Below are 16,260 nucleotides of genomic sequence, written 5' to 3'. Positions count from 1 at the left end.
TGCGAGACGTAACCTGAAAGAACGTAACATGAAGCGGACGTAACATGAGATATGACTGTATCAGCAAAACATTCTATCCTGCCAACTTTATGGGGGAATTTGCAGGCGAACCGAAGGCAGCATGCGCAGAAAAGATGTAGGAAGAGCCGCATTGTTCAATGACGTCTGTTGTTGCCCCCACCACACCCATTGCCACAAATGAAATTTAGTGTGACGTGTGGATCTATCGGCCGTAAAGCCACAGTTCCAAAGCACAACAGGTGCCGCCGCCGTGTGAAAGGAATGTTTTAAAATGGCGCAGAAGCTCTGGGCATTCTAACGGGGAAAATTAACACAATATAAACCCAGAATCCAGCCTCAGTTTTTCCTTGAGAGATGCAGTCAGACCAAGCAGCCCCCAAAACATTTATCCAACCAGGTGTGTGTTGTGGCTATCAATCTCAATCCAGAATCGGGGAGATTCCCAATTGAACTTGAAACTTTCTGTATGCCCTGCAGTGGACCTTAAGGTCCACAAATGACAACACTTTGGAGGTCCCGAGCCTCAAGGAGGTTAGATTGGTCTCAACTAGGGCCAGGGCCTTTTCAGTACTGGCCCTGACTTTGTGGAACGCTCTATCACAAGAGACCAGGGCCCTGCGGGACTTGACATCTTTCCGCAGGGCCTGCAAGACAGAGCTGTTCCGCCTGGCCTTTGGTTTGGACTCAGTCTGACCCTTATGTCTTCCTTCCCCTTTTGGTCTTGATTTATCAGCTACTTTAAAATGAGGCTGCATTTTAACCTGTATTTATTTTAAATTGGCCCCCCCCCTTTTTCGCTTATTATGTTTTGACTGTGATTTTATTGGTGTTAGCCGCCCTGAGCCTGGCTCTGGCTAGGGAGGGCGGGGTATAAATAAATTTATTATTATTATTATTATTACGTGCTGCAAGTGCTCTACTGTCTGAGCTACCTGCCCTTTTCCCCCATTAAGATTCCAGTCCTCATGGCTCTGAATGGAAGACAGATTTAAACAGGGGCACAAGAAAGCTGCCCTACTGAATCGGAAACATCCGGGTTCCCATGCGCCCATGGAAGACCTTCTCCCTTGCCCATAGCTGTCAACTTACAGATTTGAAAATAAGGGACCAGCAGCCTCGAAAATAAGGGATCAGCAGCCCAAATAAGGGATTTTAGTCAACCACCTGAAATACAAAGTTAAAAGGGACCAGAGAGCAGCGCCGGTTTTTAGCCCTTCGTTTCCAGAGGTTGCTGCTCAAGCTGATGAAACATTGCAACTAAATAACTACAATCAGCAACCACTTTTCGCGCAAAACGAAGTCCAAGCTACAAAGATGCTACCCCAAGCAGAGATGCTCAGTTCGGCGGCGGCAAGGAGGATGGCGGCGGAAGGGCCAGAGGCTCCCGCCAGTCCCGGTGGGGAGGGGCTCCCGGGGGCCAAGGCTGGTGAGAGGAGGCCGGAGGGGAGCGGGCCGGGCAGTCAAGCAACACAGTTGGAGCCTCCCTCCTCCCTGGGCGGCAGGGAGGGAGGGGGAGGAGCTGCTTCCTTTGAAACCCGGGAAATTTAAGGGACATCGTCAATAAGGGACAGCAGCGGGACACGGCGCTGGGATAAGGGAGTTTCCTGCCAAATAAGGGACAGTTGACAGTTATGCCCTCGCCCCTGCCCCGTCTAAATGCAAAGCGGAAGATCTTGGGATCAGGGCCACCCGTTGCGAAGAACCTTTAGGCCACCAGGGGTCACTGTGCTCTCACCAGTCCCAGCTAGCAATTGTAAATTGCGCAGGAAGGTAAAGGGAACAACTAATTTTATATTGCAATCAGCAATATAAAATTAAAACCACACACACTGAAATTAAATTTGGCCATGACCTTTTGCAAACCTTGGGATCCCCTACCTCCTATCAGATAGACTGTGACAGATCAGCCTAGCAGATTTTTATCTGACACAGACGAAAGGCATATATTTCTCAGAACAGAGAGTGGGAAGGAAGGTGTGGGTAGGGGGCGGTGAGAAGGAAAGCAAGAGGAGGGGGAGCCTTAAAAAAACCGGTGCCCATTTCACCACACGCAGAAAAACGGAAGGTGGCAACTAATTTTGTAGTCTTCACACCCTTTCAAAACCCCGGAGAGAGGTGTTTTGTGCAAGGAAAAGATTTTAAGCAGCGTGAGCAGTGATCTCCCTTCGGGGAGATTGCCAGAGGAACGGCTTTTCTGGCTTCTGGGCGCCTGCCGAAAATTTAAGTTGTGGGGAGCAGGAAAGAAGCTGTTAAGTCGAGCACAAAGTGTTTCCTTGAGAAACCTCTGGGGCAAGTTGAGTGCGGAAGGGACCCTCTTTGTTGCTTAAACTGACAGGGTTAAAAAAAAGCGCAACAAACATGCGGACAGGGCAAGAGAAAGAGGGTACCACTGAGTCGAAGCGAAGGTTTTGGAAGTCTCAGCAGAGATTTAAATGTGGGCTTAGACAAGTGGTGATGTTGGTGGGGACAGATGTTGTTGGACTCTAAGACCCATCAGTTTGCATCGCTAGCAGTCAGGGATTATGAAAGCTTAGCAATGTATTGATTCCTCATCCCTGGTCTAGGTGAATTTCTATGACGTACAATGATGCAATCTTCTGTATCATCATCATCATACACAAATTTATCAGTGTAGTGTCCAATTGCTCAGCATATAACTATTGAAATTAACGAACCTACAGTAGTTGTGCTCATTAACTCTCAGTAAAAGGTAAAGGTAAAGGGACCCCTGACCGTTAGGTCCAGTCGTGGATGACTCTGGGGTTGCGGCGCTCATCTCGCTTTATTGGCAGAGGGAGCCGGCGTATAGCTTCCAGGTCATGTGGCCAGCATGACTAAGCCGCTTCTGGCGAACCAGAACAGCGCATGGAAACGCCGTTTACCTTCCCACTGGAGCAGTACCTACTTGCACTTTGACGTGCTTTCGAACTGCTAGGTTGGCAGGAGCAGGGACTGAGCAACGGGAGCTCATTCCGTCGAAGGGATTCGAACTGCTGACCTTCTGATCAGCAAGTCCTAGGCTCTGTGGTTTAACCACAGCGCCACCCGCATCCCTTAGCAATGTATAGAGACCCCTAGATTCTTCATCCCTGGCCTAGGTGAATTCCTATGGCGTACAATGATGCAATTTTTTGTAGCATCATCATCATTATACACAAATTTATCAGTGTTGTGTCCAATTGCTCAGCATTTAACTTCTGAAATTAACGAACCTACGGTAGCTGCGCTCATTAACTCTCGGTAGGACCCCCATTTAATGCAACCCTGCACCGCTAAATCACGAAAGCAAAACACTCTTAAAGAGGTGTCTGCAAGAGCAAAGGTAGGAATAAAATAAAAAGGCAAAGATCAGAATGACGTAAAACTTGGGTCATGTTGTATGTAGGAGCGAGGGGAGAAATGCAATCTATTTCATACCTAAAAGTGGACCGGCCTACGCTGAACTTTGCAAAATGATGCAGAAATTCAAAATAAATCCATCCTCCAAAATCCGCCCTTCTCAGAGTTTTGTAAAGCAGATCTTTTTGTATACAAAAAGGAAGTTGCTAGAATAAAATGTGCATAGAAAGCCATATGAATGTGAAAATGGCACACAAAGTTGTGCTGTGTTTTTGGGGAAAAAATGGATGCATTGGCAAAGTGCCACACAAATTTGTGGATATTAGAAGAAACTTTCGCAAAAACGCTGACGAATATTCAGTGGGACCTTTTCTTTTTGAAAAATAACGATCACAGACTGGTGTGGGAATGTGCAGAACTGAACTTTGCAGTGGAAAAATGAAGGAAAAAAAAGAGAGAAACTGAAATTGACACTTTTGCTCAACCACAGTCGCCCCAGCAACAAAAAAAATTAGAAGCTGCTTTTAAAGCAGAGGCCATAATGGGCTGAACATATTCATGCTTGTGATATTAAGGGACTCATCCTTCCAGATGTTATATATGGGAAAGTTATCAATGCTTCTCTAACAGATCTCAAAGAACCTGGAGGAATTTGTGGAGAAAAATAGTTCTTCAGGCGGGGGAGGAAACATACATTCCCATTCTGTTTTCCAAATGTCTGTGTTTTTTAAAAATTAATGCAACCCAAAATGTTGCAGCAAAAATAAAAACAACCATAATCAACACCCAATAATACTCTCCTGCCGATCCAATTTATTTTTATTTATTTAATGCATTTATATCCTGCCTTTCTCCCAAACTATTTGGGTTATAATTCTCCTTTTGCAATGTTCCTGGGCTTGGCTTTGCTCTTTGACCTCCTAGCAAAGGAGGTTCTCAAGACTTCCGTCAATGGATGAAAAAGAGATGGAGAAGAGTCTCCTCTCTCCAGATGCGTTGGGAAATCATGGTTTCAAGACAGGGCCCAATACTCCCGGCCTGTGAAAGTTAGAAAACTTACAATCTGCAGCATCACTGAAGCTGAGGAATCCCTGAATTATGGGATCAGTAGAGCTTCATAGTGGGACGCGGGTGGCGCTGTGGGTTAAACCACAGAGCCTAGGACTTGCCGATCAGAAGGTCAGCGGTTTGAATCCCCGCGACGGGGTGAGCTCCCGTTGCTCGGTCCCTGCTCCTGCCAACCTAGCAGTTTGAAAGCACCTCAAAGCGCAAGTAGATAAATAGGTACCGCTCCGGCAGGAAGGTAAACGGCATTTCCGTGCGCTGCTCTGGTTTGCCAGAAGCGGCTCAGTCATGCTGGCCACATGACCCAGAAGCTGTACGCCGGCTCCCTCAGCCAATAAAGCGAGATGAGCGCCACAACCCCAGAGTCGGCCATGACTGGACCTAATGGTCAGGGGTCCCTTTACCTTTACCTTTAGAGCTTCATAGCAGCATACATTAACCATCTCCAAAACACAGGAGTGCGTCTGTGCTCACTCGTCACAATGCGTTGCCTTCTGAAATTGATAATTTAAGGGTTGTAGTTGAGTGAACATCTGCTTTGCACGCAGAAGGTTCCCAGTTCACTCCCTAGCATCTTCTGGTAGGGCTGGGCGAAATCTCCTGCCTGAAATCTTGGGAGGGTCGCTGCCAGTCAGTGTAGACAATACTGAAGTAGATAGACCAGTGGTCTGACCCACTAGAACGCAGCTTCCTGTATAAATGGACGATTTGAGAAGACCCGAGTTAAGAGATGCTTTTGTCTGAGTGGAGCTGGAGCAACAGGCTGCCGATCAAGTCCTTTTGCATCATAACTTGTATAGGGAGTGCAGAAAGAGAGAGAGGTTGATTTTCCCTCTATTTAAGACAGGCACCCCCAAAATCAGCCCTCCAGATTTTTTGGGACTACAGTTCCCATCATCCCTGACCACTGGTCCTGCTAGCTAGGGATGATGGGAGTTGTAGTCCCCAAAACATCTGGAGGGCGGAGTTTGGGGATGCCTGATTTAAGAGCTCCTTTCTATAGATTGGGTATATTTTTGGTTAAGGAAAACTTCTTCCCATATTACTGAGACGGCTGCAAAATACAGTCAGATCTGGACAATTTTTCGGGTCAGTTCCTAGTGGGGTGGAATGTACAGGTGGTATTCGATGCTAGTCCTACGCTGAGTAGACCCACTGAAGTTCATATACACGACTAAGTTAGGCTTCTTAATTTCAATGGGTGCAACTCTGAGTGGGACTTCGCTGGATGAAACCATCGGTATTTTGCTGACACTCGGTTCCTGGGTGCTGTTGATTTTGGAAGATTCACAATGCTGATTTGTGTGATTTCATGTTTTGAAACAACATTGCTCGTTTTTAAGGCTGAAATAGGTGTTGAGGACTACCTCATTTTTTTGTCTTGAGTTCAGTTCCCAACATTTATGCATCAGTTAGGGATTGTTTTCTTTTCTTTTCTTTCCCCAAGTCCTCGTGAAGATACATCACCATTATATTTGCGTCTTGTTATAACCAGCTGCATATTTTAATTGTGTGTTCACTTCTATCGCTCAGCGACCACAACAAATAACCCATTTATTCAAGGTTATCAGAGCTCCTTACTAACTGCTATTACTAAGTATGACAAAATGAAACAATCCCGCTTTCTTCTGAATTTGTCACCTCGCCATCAGGACTAGCGGCAACCAGTTTCAAGATTCAAGTTTCAGTTCCTGCCTGTAGATACGTGCCTGGACATTTGCTAAACTCCACAAAACCATACAGACCGCTTTATATTGAATCTGAGCCCCCCCCCCCGCTAAAACACCTTGAGGACTAGAACCAAATATTTTAATTTTAGATTTCTTTTTTTTAAAAAGTTGCCTAAACATAGAACTGTTTCATAAGAGCCCTTTTGAAGAGGCCGACAATAATAAAAATAGTTTAAGAATGACTTTCAGAGCGCAGAGAAACACGTCGAATTAGTAGTTAATTCAAACAATTAGCTTTAAAGATGACACATTTTTTAAAAAAACAGCAACACAGAGAAATATTTGTGGACCAGATGCAAGAAGATTAAAGCATGTGGGAGTGTGGCAGAGTTAAGAAAATATGAATAGCTTCAGTTACATAAGACAGTGCTCGATATCAGAAATACATCGTCTACTGAAATTCAGAAAAGTGTGGCTATGAATTAAGTGGATGGGCTCGATCCTGACCACCTTTTGGAAAGAAGTTATATACTGATTTTAAGAGTATTGAAAGCTTTGCATGGATCTAAGAATAATTTTGTAAGGTAGGGCAGTTCTTACCAAGACATACTCAAAACTGGGGATGGGCAAATCAGTCCATTTTGGCTCCTCTTGGTTTCTCATTTTCCCCCAGTCTCAAGTTCATTTTCCTGCATTTCCATATCAGTTTGACAATTTTTGAAAGAAGCCCTCAATTAAAGCCATCTGCAGATTTCGCCTCGTATACACTGTTGCAATTTTGTCCAATATGCAAACGCTTGCAAAGCGATTTCCCCTAATTTTAATGCGTTTTTGTAAGCTACTGTCGCAAACATGCATTTTCACACACCCGTAGCCCCAGTTATATGCCTCTTTGGAGATGTTGCATGGAGGGAAGACTGCACTGCAAAATTCAGAGAAATGCAAATGATAAAGGATGGCCAAGTTTCAGTTTGCCTACCATTTTCGAAAGGGCAAATTATAACGGCAGGCACCCTCCTACTGACCCTAACCTTAAGTCCATGTTAATCAGACACAGAAGCTTGTTCTGTTCACCTTCGGCTCTTTCTGCCGTCTCCCTGGCATCCATTTTTTACAGGTCCTTGGGGGGCAGAAGACCAGGTCCCTCCTTTCTCCTTTGTCAAGTGCAGATCAATGGTAGTCCACTAATAGCATTAAAACCATGATTCTACCCACCAAGAGTTTCACACCTGACCGACTGGGGGTGCTCCATTTAACCCTGAAAAACTCAGGTTGTCTTTGCGAAAGGAGGAGATCTGGGGAGAGGCTGACTCAAGAGACTTCTTGATGGCCAGGCCGTGGAGAAAGAAAAATATATTTGCCCCCCAACCCAGGAAAATCAACATGTTGTAACACGGCTCAGCAACCCCCCCGCCCAGAAAGAACAGAATATGCATGAGCCTGATTTGAATTAAATATACCTGCATTTTATGAGGGTGAGAATATTTTAACTGGGGTGTGTAGAGAAACAACCTGTGATTCATTACTAGAAGGAAACGGTTTTAAATTCCCCCTGTCATTTTCGACTGTGTCGAATGCCGAGTACCAGCAAGAAACAGGCAAACTCCCATTGCAAATCTTGACGCAGCACAGATATGTGAAGAGGTCACGAATTAAACTACCGTTGTTTCCTTTCATCCGTAAAATGGAGAGAATAAGAGCAAACTTGCACTGACTTTCAGTGACTGTATGACCAAGATACATCGAAAGGTATCCCGAAGGCTAAATAAAAGTGATGATCACTTTTAGTATTTGCTTTTGCTTTTTAAATAATGGCAGTGCCAGAGAAGGGGTCCTTGTAAAGCCATCTAGTCAAACCAACTGCTCAATGCCAGATATCGAGAGTGAGGTCCTCCCTGACGGACGGCTGCCCATCTGGAAGAGCTCTGGTAAGAGAGAGAGAGTTCACCATAACCCTTTTTGGCGATTGCTGAATTGCTCTGAACTGCTGAAAACTTTCAGCCAAAATCTCTCCCCCCCCCCCGTAACTTAAGCCCATTACAGTCTCACCTTCTTGCAAAGCCAAGAAAAACCCTACGGCCCCATCCCTGCAATAGACAGGGCTCTGAGGTCGCATTTTCTTTCATTGTAAGGATCTAGAATCTGCACCCATAAATTCCAGAGCTAAAATTACAACCAAGGACCATTAAATCCATCAATCTAGGATGTAAAATAAAATGAAATGTCCTCATGAAAATTCACTAGCCTTCTTGTGCAAATTTCTCCTAACAGACACACGGGCAAATATTTTTCCCAACGCACATTTTGGCAAAGCCGTTTCCCTGTATTCCCTAAAATGACACTTTTTGGGGTGCATATCTCATTTTTACCAATGTGCAGATGCCTTTTTTTTTCTTTTTGATGCAATGCTGGCTGGAGAACCAGACTGCAAAATTCGCAAGTGTGCGAATTTCAAAGGACGGCGAAGTTTCGGCTAGGAAAGTATAAATTAGGTCCGGATCACCTTTCCGTGTGAACCAGTTTGAATTCAATCTGATTAACAAGGCAACCAAAAACAGGTTGCAGCCAAACAGGATCAGACAAAATAGAAAACACGGTTTATATATAAGCTATACATACAATTCAAATTTCTCGCCAAATCCCTACTCTACAGCCTCCAGGAATGTAGGCAAGAAATTCAGCATTGCACACCGTTATCAGCTCACCAGCAATATTAGCATTATTATTGTTTTGAAGGGGGTTCCTTGAGCAACACAGCCCTTAAATTAGGAAAGCCACAACTTTGGCCCTGCTCAGGGATTGGGCCTTTGGGGGTCCCATAAAAAAACATGATTGTTCCATGTGGTGGATATGTACATAACCAAAAAGTTTGGAGAAAAATATAATATAATGAAGTACCTGTTTAAATGGGTATTTCCAAAAGACCAGACCTTTTCCTTACATGTATAATAGGGACAGCTGTCCCAAAGAGAGTGATCAAACTATTTATGTCTGTGATAACAGCAGCTAGAATATTATATGCACAGCAATGGGAAGAAGAGGCAGTTCCAACAAAGGAAGAGTGGTTTTTGAAAGCAATGGACTATGCAGAAACAGCGAAATTTAGAGATCAAAATGACCAACTCTTCATAGAGGACTTTCGTGGACTATATATATATATCTCGACGAAGAATTGATGCTTTTGAATTCTGGTGCTGGAGGAGACTCTAGAGAGTCCCGTGGACTGCAAGAAGATCAAACCTCTCCATTCTGAAGGAAATCAGCCCTGAGTGCTCCCTGGAAGGACAGATCCTGAAGCTGAGGCTCCAAGACTTTGGCCACCTCATGAGAAGAGAAGACTCCCTGGAAAAGACCCTGATGTTGGGAAAGATGGAGGGCACAAGGAGAAGGGGACGACAGAGGACGAGATGGTGGGACAGTGTTCTCGAAGCGACCAGCATGAGTTTGACCAAAGTGCAGGAGGCAGTGGAAGACAGGAGGGCCTGGCGTGCTCTGGTCCAGGGGGTCAGGAAGAGTCGGACACAACTAAATGACTATATATATATATATATATATGTATGTGTATATATATATATATATATATATATATACAGTGGTACCTCAGGTTAAGTACTTAATTCGTTCCGGAGGTCCGTTCTTAACCTCTAACAGTTCTTAACCTGAAGTACCACTTTAGCTAATGGGGCCTCTTGCCACTGCACGATTTCTGTTCTCATCCTGAAGCAAAGTTCTTAACCCGAGGTACTATTTCTGGGTTAGCGGAGTCTGTAACCTGAAGCGTATGTAACCCGAGGTACCACTATATATATATATAGAGAGAGAGAGAGAGAGAGAGAGAGAGAGTCAAATCGTTGGCAATATTTGAGATAAAAGCAGGGAAGAAAAATGATAAAATAACAACTTCAATAAAGAAACATTTTTTTGTGATAGACAAAGATATAATGCAATAGAAAAGGTGTGAGGAAAAACACTGTGGAGGTGAAGGTGAGAAAGTCAACTTAGGAAACAATGCATTTGATTTGAAGGTTACCATGAAAACGTTTGAAAAATTCAGTGCAAATACACACACACACACACACACACACACACAGCCCGATTGTTCTGGGCTCTGGAGGTGGCTTTCAAGCCACAGGTGGCATCTTGCAGCCTTGCCTCCGCTCAGTTATGGGTTTCTGGGGGTCCCATCAAACACCCCATTGCTCGGGCGCCGGCTGTAAGCCAACAGGTGGCCCCAAGCAGTCGCTTCGCCTCCCCCAACCTCTCCCCACATACCTCGCATGGTGAAGACGGCTTGTGGGGAAGGGGACTGGCAGCGGTTTGGTTCTGCAACACCTGTTCGCCTCTGGGCATCAGCTGCAACGAGCGAGAAGCGCTTTTGGGGAGTGTGTGTGTGTGTGTGTGTGTGGAGTCAGATTTCCTTTTTTAAAAAAGGCAGCATCACCAGCAGACTGACAGGTGACGCAGCACCCCACAGACTGGCGCTCCCAACGGCCAATCAGAAACTCCAGTTGTAATTTTTTTTGGGGGGGGGATAAGAGAGCAAGAGACAGCAGTGAGTTGGAAAGTTCCAAACCCACAAAAGGCCAAAGAGAAAGGCAGAGAGAAGATAAAAAGCCACAAGAAAAGTTTCCGTGGGGGGGGGGGGAAACGTGGATGGATGAGAGGGTCTGAGGCGGGAGATGGCGAGCACAGAAAACTCTGAGGCTGGAATGTGGCTTTCTGTTTCAAGGGGAAAGTCACGTCAAGGGTTGGCCGTGATGGCAACGTCGTCCCTGGAATGGCCAAAGGTACCACACTCCGCCTCAGGATGTTTAAGGGTTAAAAATCAGTGCCCAGATTTGGGCCTGGAAACAAGTAAGCAACTGGCAAAAATCGGAGCAGAATCGGCATGATATGGCCCAAAATGCCTGGTTCCAAAGGCTGGATCAGGCCAGAGATGCATTGCTCCAGCACCTTGTTCCCACAGTGACTTAACATGGTTCCCCCCAAAAACTTGCAAGCAGAACTCGAGCACAACGGCTGAACTCACTCCTGCAGTTTCGAGCAAGAGGTCTTCAGACCTGGGACCCCTTCGGACACCACTGACAGCGTGCGCACAGTTGATGTGGCTAAAACCAAGCATTCCGGATGCGCAGTCTATAGCCATTTCGGGAGTGTCAAGAAAGGACTCCAAATATGGAAGTAAAGAAGGAGAAGGAGAAGAAGGAAAAAGGAAGTGTGTGGCTGCCCATTTAGGGAGATTTCTCCCCACAAATAGCACCCCAATTGTGCACCTGTCCAGAACTCAGATCAGAAAGGAAAACGTTACTGGTGGTGCCAGTTTTTCTCCCTCCCTCATGACACTCATGAACACGCAATGGATCACAGGTGGTACCCGGTGCCAGAAAGGCCGGCAAAAATGAATAAAACATATAATAATAAGTGCTGGAGATGTAAGAAACAAAAAGGAACCTTCTACCATATGTGGTGGACATGCCCCGAAATTGGGAAATTTTGGAGCATGATCCACGAGGAAATAAAGAAAATACTAAGAATATCATATAGTAAAAGCCCATAGGCATTCCTTTTAGGAATTTTAAATGATGATATTCAAAAAGACAAAACTAAATTTTTCTTAGACACAACGTCTGCAGCAAGAATCCTGGTGGCTAAATATTGGAAAGGAATCAGTTACCCACTAGGGGAGAATGGTTGTGTAAGCTTTCAGAATATTTAGAATTAGCCAAATTGACAGATATAACAAGACAAAAACTAAAAAGTGAAGTGAAAAAGGAATGGGGGTGTCTAAATGAATACCTTAAAAGCCAAGGTTCGAGGACAGAAATCTGGCTGAGTCTGGAATAACCTTGTGAAGTGAAAGGATAAGAAAGAGGGATTTATATCTAGATGCTAGGATAGAGATGATCAGGAAAACAGGAAGACACAATGAGAGGTAAAGGAGGTGCTGTGGGATTGGTGGAAGTCAATGTTTGTTTTTCCTTTGAGTGTTTATATTATTAACTTGTAAGGTATGGATTAGGGTTTTTTTGTATGCTGGTTTTTGTGTTTTGTGTATTGTTATTTTTCGATATTTTTAGTGTTGTTGTTGTGTGGAAAATACTAATAAAATTTACTATTAAAAAAAAAGGTGAAAGAACACGCAATGGAAGTTGCGAGATTCAGGGATGCTGGACTAGATGGGTCCCCTCTGGCCTGCAGGATCTTCTGAGGTTCTTATGGAACCTCCAGGTCCAGAGGAAGTCTATCTCCATTCCTTGGTTCTTTGGGGCACCTGAACATATGGAGAGCCCTGCTGGATCAAGCGGGTGGGCCGTCTCGTCCAGGGTCCTGTGCTCACAGTGGCCAACCAGATGCCCATTATGCAAAACCCGCACTGGGATTTGAGTACAAGAGGTCCTCTCCCCTCCTGCGGTTTCCATAAGCATGACTGCCTCCACCTGTGAGGGCAGAACATAGAAATTGTGGCTAATAGCCATCGGTGAGGGTGAAAGAGGAGAGCGCAAAATGTGGTCTGAAGCTAAACATCAAAAAAACGAGGATCATGGCCACTGGGCCCATCACCTCCTGGCAAATAGAAGGGGAAGAAATGGAGGCAGTGGGAGATTTTACTTTCTTGGGCTCCATGATCACTGCAGATGGTGACAGCAGTCATGAAATTAAAAGACGCCTGCTTCCTGGGAGAAAAGCAATGACAAACCTAGACAGCATCTGAAAAAGCAGAGACATCACCTTGCCAACAAAGGTCCGTATAGTAAAAGGTATGGTTTTCCCAGTAGTGATGTATGGAAGTGAGAGCTGGACCATAAAGAAGGCTGATGGCCGAAGAATGGATGCTTTTGAATTCTGGTGCTGGAGGAGACTCTTGAGAGTCCCATGGACTGCAAGAAGATCCAACCTCTCCATTCTGAAGGAAATCAGCCCTGAGTGCTCACTGGAAGGACAGATCCTGAAGCTGAGCCTCCAAGACCTTGGCCACCCCATGAGAAAAGAAGACTCCCTGGAAAAGACCCTGATGTTGGGAAAGATGGAGGGCACAAGGAGAAGGGGACGACAGAGGACAAGATGGTGGGACAGTGTTCTCGAAGCTACCTGCATGAGTTTGACCAAACTGCGGGAGGCAGTGGAAGACAGGAGGGCCTGGCGTGCTCTGGTCCAGGGGGTCGCGAAGAGTCGGACATGACTAAACGGCAACAAAGCCCTCTCCTCCACAAGTTTGTCCATCCACCCAACATGGCAGCCATGGCTACATTTGGCCATGGTGAGAACAAGAGGCTAGACAAGGTGGGCCTCCAAACTCAAGGCCTGAACCCTTGTTTTGACACATCTGACGTGGCCGACCCACCTCGCCCTCCCTGTTTATCGAGGTCAAACACCCCCCTCCCACCGCAAAGCACGACGTCAGGAAGGGACGCCCTCTGTTTCCCGAGATGGAGCCCCGCTCAGGGCTTGGGCGAGCCCAACCGCATCCCGTCGTGCAGAGAACCGTGGTGCTGATCTGCGTCCCACAGCGACAGGAAGGGGCCCACCACACAGATCTTGTTCCAGGCACCAAATAAGAGGGGGAAATACGCCAATGTCCCCATTTCTCTCCCCTACCAGCCCCAACCCACAGAGGCACCGGAGGTGGAAAGAAAGTAGGTCCTGGGGCGTCAAGAGAAAAGCAACTGAGCACAAGGCGCCGCAATAGAATGAGGTACGACAAGGGCCCACTGGCACGACCTTGTTGGAGGTGGCTGGACTCTGGCTCCTGGCAACCAGCAGGACTAGTGGTCTGAATAGACAGTTCCAAGCTAGACGAGCCAATGGACTCAAATTCCCATCATCCTTGACCTTTGGCCATGTTCATAGGTGCCAACTCCTTGGTGCCCTGGGTGCCTGAGTGTCAGGGAACTGCCATCGGCTCAGAGGCGAGAAATAGAAGGGCAGGTGTGTTACAGGGAGCCTCCGAAAATCTTGCGAAGCAGTTCCTCTTCCGGGGAGGAGGAAAGCCCCACCTCCAGTGGGGAAGAGAGGCAAGGACCAGAGGATGGTGCTGGGAGCCTTAACTCCGCTCCTGGGCAAGGCGGACAGGAGGGAAACACGCCCTTGCCATCGCCCATCCTGCGCAGTAGTTTGGGGCACAGAGAGGGGAGGAGACAGCTGGGGGTAACGAAACTCTTATGTTGGGGGAGGTCCAAAAAAAGACCACTCCCGGATTCTGCTAGCGATTGAGCCAGACATGAGCTTTGGGGCTCTTTACTGTAAATAGTTTGCAGCAAAATAAAGCTTGTAAAAGACAGGTCGGACTCCTGCCTGGTTACTCTCGAGTAACCGCAACAGCACCTGACACTGAGCACCCACAAATTCCCCATGAAGGGTCCAGGCACCCACAAATATCCATGCCCCTAAACTGGCCTCAAAACCAATCTCTGTATGATGCGGTCCTCTTATCCTAAACAAAAAGAGGCCTAAAAAGATTGATAAGAGAATTCTCAGTGTATCGCCAGAGAGAACACCTGGTCGTAAACTATCAGAAAACCAAAGTTATGGTTTTCTCAAGAAAATAGAAGCCCCGCAGTTGGCACATGAACAATCAGCCAATCAAACAGGTCAAAGCTTTCAAATATTTGGGCCTTATCTTCCAGTCCACGGGGTCATGGGGAGCACACCAAAAATAAGCAAAAGAAAAAGCATCCCAAAGTGCCAAGACTTTGACTCGCTTTTTCCATGAAGTCTTAGAAGTCTTCAGCCCTAAAAGTCTTCCAAGCTAAACCCCTAGCACAGCTAGGGGTTCAGATTTGGACTGGTAACCACCTTAGCACTTTGGAAGCTGTTCAATCAAAGTTCCTAACTTTTATTTTTTCTGTACCGCCATGCATCCCAAATGCATCATTGAAACTGGAGGCAAGTCTCCCTTCAGTAGAAGTACGGACTTGGCAAAGAACTCTTAACTTCTGGCCCTGCCTAAACTCAAATCCCCCTTGTTTACTATCCCTAGTACTTCAAGACTCCCATAAAAGTGCCTGGCTTAAAACCGTCTATCAAAAACTTCACTCTTGTGGCCTATCCCCACAACATCTACTCACTATGGGCCCCACTAAAGCAAACAGTCTAACTGGTCAATGTCGAAAAGATATCGAGCATCAGAACAACCTGGCCACTAAAAGGAAATTCTGCCCTTGGTATGTTCATTTTCCACCTCTCCATTTTGATTCTCTGGCCCCATATCTGCACAAATGTATTATCCCAAAATACAGACGTGCTTTTACACTTGCAAGACTGGATGTTTTGCCATCTGCGGTGCTTGAGGGTCAATTCCAAAAGATCCCACCTGAGAAACGTCTTTGCCGCTGTGCAGATGGTAGCACCGAAACAGCGGCACACATCCGTCCTCCTGTCTTGCACTCTCTACAAAGACCTGAGGAACGAGATCATCACCCCACTCGTACTAACCATCCCAGGGCCCTCAACCACTGCCACAATGTCCTTTCTTCTATCAGATCAAAATGAGCAGATAACAGCAAAGGTTACGAGGTTCATAGCGATCAGAATAAGGGCCACTAACTGATGGCTGATTCAGGACTTTAAATTGTGCTCTTTTATCAAATTTCCTTTTCTGCGTATACTGTAATGTTTTACTGTTGCTATGGGCATTGGCTAATGCGAATAAAGTTTTATCAACTCAACTCAGTGCCAGGTTCGCAGTACCCACGGCCCTGGGAACCCACAGTCGTGGGGCCAAGTTAGTACTCCTGGCCATGTTGGCTAGGGCTGATGGGAACTGGAGTCCAAGAACATTGGTGGTCCGACCATCCTCGCTGGCCATGTTTGCAGCGGCCGATGGGAGTTGGAGTCAAAGAACGCCATTGAACTACATCTCCCATCAGCTTCAGTCGGCGTGGCCAACAGGCAGGGATGATGGGCGTTGTAGTTCTATGATGTTTGTGGACTCCAGCTCCCATCAGCCCCAGACATTCTGGCCAACTCTCAAGGATACTGGGAGCTGTAGTTCAGCAATAGCTGGAGGACCATAGGTTTGGGAAGGCTGCACCCTAACCTATTTGACAAATACACAGAGGAATGGGCCAAGCCACGACAGCTGAATGGAGCCTCCATGTGCAGTGACACTTTACCTGCAAAGGCCAGTTACTGAAGGCCGGTCCCTGGCACTTCCAGGCAGGGGACA

The 16,260-nt window shown here is 46.2% G+C and overlaps 1 protein-coding gene across 4 annotated transcripts in view; it reads right to left on the bottom strand.

The window, feature by feature from the left end:
• Positions 1–16,260, bottom strand: part of RORC (RAR related orphan receptor C) — a 90,202-nt gene that overhangs the window by 33,647 nt on the left and 40,295 nt on the right. The window contains exon 1 of one of the 4 annotated variants that reach the window (XM_080986031.1): positions 10,368–10,439. The exons of 2 other annotated variants lie outside the window; for them this stretch is intronic. In XM_080986031.1, the coding sequence (XP_080842157.1) occupies positions 10,368–10,374 (7 nt within the window). In that variant the 5' untranslated portion in view covers positions 10,375–10,439. Of the gene's footprint in view, positions 1–7,621; positions 7,788–10,367; positions 10,440–16,260 lie in introns of those variants that run through there. One more of the 4 variants, XM_080986028.1, reaches the window with a different exon arrangement.

The sequence above is a fragment of the Podarcis pityusensis genome (assembly GCF_964106645.2).
Source record: "Podarcis pityusensis genome assembly, chromosome: 16".
NCBI lineage: Eukaryota > Metazoa > Chordata > Lepidosauria > Squamata > Lacertidae > Podarcis > Podarcis pityusensis.
This window is presented reverse-complemented; position numbering and strand designations above follow the sequence as displayed.